The following is an 8049-nucleotide window of genomic DNA, read 5'->3' as shown; positions in this document are numbered from 1 at the left end:
GGGCCGAGATTCACATCGTGATATCCGGTTAGGCACGGACATCACGACCCTTTGTTAGTCGTGTGCAGTTATTTGGTAATGCTCTCCGAAGTCTCAGTCCTTAAATCGGACCTGGAGGATATGGCCCCGATATTCCCGAGGGCAGGTGTTTTGACCGAGCCCCAATACAAGGGGCTCCTCGCTCTGACTCCGATCCATTACGGTCACATTCCTGCTCCGTTTAGCTCACTGGAAAGTCGAGTCATGTAGTGGGCTCGGTTTTACCTGTATACACTTGTTTTAAAGGACAGTGATTTTGTTCACATTTTAAAGCTCTCTCAATTTATTTTCCTATCTCTTTTTCTAACCTGCCCAATATTGGATACGGGTCTGCCAAGTGATAACCTTTTTTTTTTTTTAAGGAAGAACCGTTTAAATTAAAAAATAGCAAGCGGATATATAATTCATAAATAATATATGTATAATTATGTATAACATGTGTATAATTTATATATAGCGACCGTAAAATAAACATTGAATCGGGCCTTTTGTAGTTTGCTAGGTTGCGTAGCAGCGAGGAATGAATGAGCATTTAGTCTTGAGAAAAGATCCTCGACCATTATAAGAGATCTATTCAGTGGTTGAACTTGCTCCGTTTGTTCGACAGCGAGGCAATTTTCTATTCTTCTTAAATTTCAGTTTTGAATCATCCAAATGCTTTCAGATGTTTAAATCAGATTTCAGTTTTCATGCCAATGTCTTCTTGTCACAAGTTATATATAATATGTGGTGTGCCACGATGGGCATACTACATCTAGGACACAGGTTAATGTGTTGAGGGAAAGGGATAGGACACAGGTTAATGTGTTAAGGGAAATGGATAGGACACAGTTTAATGTGTTAAGGGAAATGGATTTCTAGTGTACCTCAATTCAGATCTATTTTTTCCATTTGGAAATGACCTTATATCAACCAATTGTTTCTATCTAAACAAAATTATTTTAATGTTCTCTTAGCAGAAAGCATTATGGATTTGGAATAAAACAAGAATATTACCCAATAAGACCAGACTACATTTTGAAGGATCAGTACTTGTAAAGATGAGAATAGAGAAAGGCGCAACATAACAAAGAACTTAGTAAAACAAACACCATTTGTTTTAACATAGCGGAATTCAACAATCACAAGAAATATAAGGTCTTAGTAATGCAACATAAAAAAGCAGTAATTGAAAACACAAAAGCAGACAAGCATTCTACATATTACACAACAGCTCAGTACTCATCATCATCTTCTCCCTCCCCTTCATCATCACCTTCAGCACCAACCTCCTCATAATCCTTCTCCAGGGCAGCAAGATCTTCACGTGCTTCACTGAATTCACCTTCCTCCATGCCCTCACCAACATACCAATGGACAAAGGCACGCTTGGCATACATCAGATCAAACTTATGGTCAATGCGTGAGAAGACCTCAGCAACACTGGTTGAGTTGGAAATCATGCAAACAGCCCTCTGCACCTTAGCAAGGTCGCCACCAGGAACAACAGTTGGTGGCTGATAGTTAATACCACACTTGAATCCAGTAGGGCACCAGTCAACGAATTGGATGGTGCGCTTAGTCTTGATGGTGGCCACAGCAGCATTAACATCCTTTGGCACCACATCACCACGGAACATGAGACAGCAAGCCATGTACTTGCCATGACGAGGGTCACACTTTACCATCATGGAAGACGGCTCAAAGGCACTGTTGGTGATCTCTGCAACTGAGAGCTGCTCATGGTAGGCCTTCTCAGCAGAAATGACAGGAGCATATGAGGAAAGCATAAAATGGATCCTGGGGTATGGCACAAGATTGGTCTGGAATTCGTTCACATCAACATTCAAAGCACCATCAAACCTCAAAGATGCTGTGAGTGAAGAGATAACCTGCACAGATTGGACACATATTAGCATTCGCAAAATTGGAGTTAATTTTTTGTCAGACAAACATGAATGACAGGTTATTAAGCTACCTGTGAGATAAGGCGGTTAAGGTTGGTGTAAGTAGGGCGCTCAATGTCCAGTGAGCGCCTGCAAATGTCATAAATGGCTTCATTGTCCAGAAGGATGGAAACATCAGTGTGCTCGAGGAGGGAATGAGTTGACAGAACACTGTTGTACGGCTCAACAACAGAAGTTGAGACCTGTGGTGAAGGATAAATTGTGAAACCAAGTTTTGACTTCTTTCCGTAGTCAACAGAGAGACGCTCCAGAAGAAGCGACCCCAGACCTGAACCAGTACCACCACCAACAGCATTGAATACCAGGAACCCTTGAAGACCAGTACAGTTGTCTGCAAGCTTTCGGATGCGATCCAAGCAAAGATCAACAATCTCTTTCCCAACTACAAACAGACACAAAACAATCAGCATTTGACTGAAGAACCAAAAACTAACTTCAGCAAGATATAATACTTACTGGTATAGTGGCCACGGGCAAAGTTGTTGGCTGCATCTTCCTTGCCGCTTATGAGCTGTTCAGGGTGAAAGAGCTGTCGGTATGTTCCTGTCCTCACTTCATCAATGACAGTGGGCTCAAGATCTACAAAGACAGCCCGAGGGACATGCTTTCCAGCTCCAGTTTCGCTGAAGAAGGTGTTGAATGCATCATCACCCCCTCCAACAGTCTTGTCACCTGGCATCTGGCCATCAGGCTTTGGGAAAACAAGAAAGAATTATCAATAATTCACAATAAACAGGTTACTGTGGCTTATCCACAATAAATAGAAGAGTGTATATCCATCACTTGGAAATGAACTTAATTATCAAGCCAATCTATTTCCCAAGAGACATCATTGAAGCATAATACATCAAATTCATACATAAGAGACTCCAAATAAAGAGAAATTTGCTCTATATTAATTAAAATGAGGATTTAACCAACAATAAAACACATTTTTCACTATATCCATTTAAATTATATTATAAGAACACAATCAACCTAAGATGAGCAGACAAGCACATACAATGCGCGACTTCAAGTTGATCTACAGATCAACAAGTTTTAAAGAAATTATCTAGATACAATAAGATACCTGCAAAACCTACATTTAATTTATCAAATCAGATGTACCGAAATTCTAACATTTCAAATCAATCTGCCAAATGTGGATCCTATGTGTAAATTATTCAATCAGAACTATCGAAATCTTTAACATTTCAATCAATCTGACAAATGTGGATCCTACAAAGAAACCATCAGATCTATCAATTTTATTCACATTTTGAAACAATCGGATACCTAAGTGACCTACGTATGTAATATACAATCAGATCTGATGAATTAAATTAACAATTCGAATAAAATGGACATAGATAGCCTAGATCTAAGATATTCACTCAGATCTATTGAAGAAGCATTCAGATCTTAAATCAATACACCTACATAACCTAGAAGTAAATTGAAAATCAAATTCACATCTATTCAAACAGATCTACCAAAAATATTTGCCATTTTCATCGATTTATGCGAAACAAATTACACATTTCAAACACAGAAAATGTGATTATTAAAAATAAAAAATAAATTATACCTGAATGCCGTGCTCGAGGCAGTAAAGTTCCCAGCAGGCATTTCCGACCTGAATACCAGCCTGACCAATGTGGATCGAAATGCACTCTCTCATTTTCACGAAACCCTAAAAATTCAAATTTCAAAGAGGAGGAGAGAAGGAGCGGCGTTTATCAAGACGCCGTTAAAACAGAAAGAGATGAGTTTTCGAAATTCGAATTGTGAGTCTTCGCTATACTGAAGGGCCTCTGTTTTATAGGAGAATGAATAAGGGCAAGGCGAAATGGATATCGGGTTAATTAATACGGGTTATTAACTATGGTTAAGATTGTTTTTCGGTGATTTAGATTTGTATTAACCATGGTTTGGTTAGGTTAGGTCTAGCCGGTTCTGTTTTGAATTATTTTGAATTGTGTGGGAGAGCCGAAAATGACGTTGCTCCTTTATTTGATAAATTTTGATATCCTTGTGATATTTTTTGAAGTATAATTAATTTTGAATTAATCAAATTCTGTATTTTCTGTCCTTTACACAGAAATTATGTTATATTACTCATAAATAGGAAGTAATAGTATAAATTCAAATTAATACATGGGTAACAAAATGTTAGGTAAAAGTTATTAATTCGTTAAATTTGTAGTGGTTCAAGAGGTATTTAATCGATCACACGAACCTAAAATCAGTCAATATTTCAGTGAATAATTCCTGATTAGAACTGTAATATACTATATACTTTGAGTATTCAACAAAAGAGCACTTTGAGCAAAAAAATAAATGTAATGAAATTTACTATTTGTTGATATATTTTGATGTTTTCGTTTTATTGTTTAATTTCTATGAAACTAAAGAGGAAAAAAAAGGAGAAAGTACAATTTCACCACAAATTTTATGGAATGTATTAAAACTAGAGAAGAAAAAGGATAGAAAAATATAGACTTTTTTTTTATTTTGGTTTAAGGAAAAACTAAAGGAGTAGAAGAAAAACATTAAAAAGTGAAAATGATTCTCGTCTAGAACAATTTTGTTTTTGTTATAAATAGAGTTTTATTTAAGGTGAATGTCTATATTTTAGAGAGATTTTAGGGATTTTACTTGGTGGCTAAGTCACTCTTTCCCTATAAATAGAGGGGTCCTATTCCATTGTAATTCATCCTAAAATTCAATAAGAATTCCCTCTCTCTCTTTCTCTGCAATATTGTTCTTCTTTTATTGTTTTATAACACGTTATCGGCACGAGACTGTAACCAATTGAGTAGAAGCTTTGGGATTGAGCATAATGATCGTCAATTATTCCATGAACTTCCTTCGTGATTAAATTCTGGATTTAAAGTAAGTATTTTACTTTATTTTTCTCTTTTGAATTTTTAAAATTTTATAATTTGATTTTAAATACAAGCAAAGACAATAAATTTTTATTATAACTCTAATAGAGTTTGTAAGAAATTATAACCACCAAAAGTGATAAAATTTCTATGTATTGCCATGATCAAATTCATGTATGATTGTGAGCACAAAAAGTGGAAACTCGTCCCATTGAATTTGCTTTATTCTCATTCCCTTACGAGAATGTGATAGCAATATATGATACGTCTGAAAGAAGATAAAATTATTACCATGAATGTATCAATGGATGTGGATGTGACAATAGACGAAATTATAATCATTTTCATTGTGGTAATGAGAATAATAAGTATTCTCAAAATAATCATTCACTATGTGAAAGTAATATTTATCATCGATTTGACATGAGATTTTGTAAAGCACATATAGATGATTATGGTCCATTCATGATGTGAATGTGACAATATGTGATTTATGAATACATATTCATTTTTGGAAGAATATGAGCGTGCTAGTAGTATATACCACACTCATCTCTTGAAGGAGGTTTGAGAGAAAATAAGAAAATAATGTCATTATGGCATAAATGGTCATTGGTCACGTACTTATTGTAGGCCAAAATATTTTGGCAATGTGATTACTAAAAGGCAACGGTAATGCAAGAAACAAATATTGCATATAATTTTGACCATAACCATAATGGTATAACTTTCTCTTTAAAAGAGATATTCACCATATGGATGTTGATGAATATGTGGTAGTACAAAATTAATTGAGAGCTCTGGAAGAGCCAATTATTACTATTTTGAAGGAACAAAATTGATTATCAATAAGGCATTATGTTGTAGTAAGTCTCAAAGAAACTTATTTAGTTTCTAAAGTATTCGCAAAAGCGATTGGTTATATTGAGACTATAAAGAAAGGAAAGATTTAATATCTTCTATTACTACAACTTATAGCGGGGTAATATGTATGTGAAAAGTTACACGCTTTATTCTCCAATTTGTACTACACAAACAAAAGAATGTCACAGTAAAGTAGAAGTTTATTGATATAAAAACTCATATCATAATAAACTTGGAGTTTATTCATAATTGCACACGTCATGGTGTAAACCTGAAGTTTATCAATATTGATAATTTATTCAGTTGGCATAATTGGTTTAGCCATGTTAATTTAATTATAGTGTACAAAAATAAAAGAGAATTCACATGGGTAGATGTTCAAGAACTAGAAAGTTTTTTACGAATTCTCTTATATTGCTTGTTCTTATTAATTAATAGACCAACTAAAATTGGGATTGAATCTCATGAATACTGAAAATATTAAAGGTGAATATGGGCACATTCACCTGCCATGTATACCACATAAGATGCATCTATGAGATGGTTACATGTGCGATTATTATTAACCTGCAACTTTGCCGATGTTTGCGAGGTAACTTGCTCTGTAATTTAATTTCGAGCATAATTTTCATATTTTCTATTCAAGATAGTTTATCTTGATAAGTTGGTTTACATCACAGTTAGTTTAGAAAAATAATTATTGAGTGCCTCCGCTTAATAGTTAAACTATAGCTTATGAGAACAAAGTTATGTATATCAGTTTGATATACGTTATATTCGAAAGTATATTACATTCTCCCCTCACAAGTGGTTCGAGGTCATGAACCAAATAATTTCATCTTATTATTATTAATGTGCGGTGTATATTTTGATTAACACCATAACGCACAAAGGTGGGTTTTCAAAGTTCAGAAAGTAAGTTAGTTTTTCTAACATGAGAGGGAGATAGGATAAACAGTTGAGAAAAAGTTACGTGAAATGAATTATAATGTGTACATCTAGATCCTTGAATCAAATAATATGAACTTGAAGTTCATAAAAAGATAATTTATTTGCAATATATTACAAAGTATGCCAGGCATATTTGCTGACCCAAAGAAAGTAACTATATTCTCATTGCAAATGCTCCTATTAAGTCCTAAATGGACAAAGTCTATAGTACGCTTAAAGCATATAGACAAATCGATTTCAAATAAACTTCTTGATAAAGAAGATGAGCAAATGATCAAAATGATCATAAAGGAAGCAAGTGATCTAGAAGATCACATGACATAACACTTCATAAAATCTCATGAGAGATCCAGGTACCTGAATATATGAATGAAGAAATCTCTATGTTATGTCTTTATGAAAAATAAGGAGGTTGGAACTAATATAAAATGTTTGTCGACGACATCTATAATAGCGCTAAATATATATGAAGATTTTAAGTCTAGAGAAACAATTCAAGTAGAATTTGGTTTCATATGAAAGACATGTAGTTTTAGATATATAGTTCAAACACTCGAAAGTATAAAGTCAATGGTGTGTGCAATCACTTTATCTATCTTATATGTCTAGCATGACATAAAAATTTGATATGCATCTAAAGTCCATTCATATGGCTTATATGACTATACTTATATGATAATTCCTTAAGGATTTAAATCGCTTAAAGCATATACAATTCTTGGTCCTGAAATATTACATCCTAAGTATAATTTGTGCACATATATATCTTGATATAACTATAAGCATGATAATGTGATAGCGAGAATTTTTTACCTCTATGGAGATATTGAAAAGGCCATTCCACGTCAGTTTATGAAGACATTACATCTTTATCAAGAATGATGATTTCAAGGTGCAACATATTCATTCAAGTTAATATGACTAATTTGTTTATCAAATCTCTGCCAACGATCTTTTGAAGATGGTGCACAAGATTGGAATGCAAAGGCTCAAGGATGTGAATTGATGCTCTCATCAGGGGGAGTTAATACACATTGTACTCTTTTTCCCTTATAATATTTTGTCCCACTGGTTTTTTCTTCAAAGGTTTTTAACGAGGCAACCAAAATGCGTATTTATAAACATGTGTACTATGTTTCCTTTTCTAAAAAATTTTTTTCACTGGGTTTTATTTTAGTTAATGGTTTTAACGAGGCACATTATCTGTTGAATAGACATTCAAAGGGGAGTATTATAAATAGAGTTTTATTTAACGTGAATGTCTATATTTTAGAGAGATTTTAGGGATTTTACTTGGTGGCTAAGTCACTCTTTCCCTATAAATAGAGGGGTCCTATTTCATTGTAATTCATCCCAAAATTCAATAAGAATTCCATCTC

The 8049-nt window shown here is 34.0% G+C and overlaps 1 protein-coding gene across 1 annotated transcript; it reads right to left on the bottom strand.

Annotated features, from left to right (window-relative positions):
• Positions 1 to 1114: 1114 nt before the first annotated feature.
• LOC107827984 (tubulin alpha-2 chain-like) lies at positions 1115 to 3694 on the bottom strand. Its single transcript, NM_001326192.1, is given in 4 exon segments — positions 1115 to 1910; positions 1997 to 2367; positions 2442 to 2676; positions 3556 to 3694. Coding segments are annotated over 4 exon segments (1356 nt in total). The 5' UTR covers positions 3649 to 3694; the 3' UTR covers positions 1115 to 1253.
• Between the last annotated feature and the right edge of the window lie 4355 nt (positions 3695 to 8049).

Source organism: Nicotiana tabacum, chromosome 15, assembly GCF_000715075.1.
Source record: "Nicotiana tabacum cultivar K326 chromosome 15, ASM71507v2, whole genome shotgun sequence".
NCBI lineage: Eukaryota > Viridiplantae > Streptophyta > Magnoliopsida > Solanales > Solanaceae > Nicotiana > Nicotiana tabacum.
The sequence above is the reverse complement of the archived record's forward strand: the minus strand, read 5'-3'. Positions and strand labels throughout refer to the sequence as shown.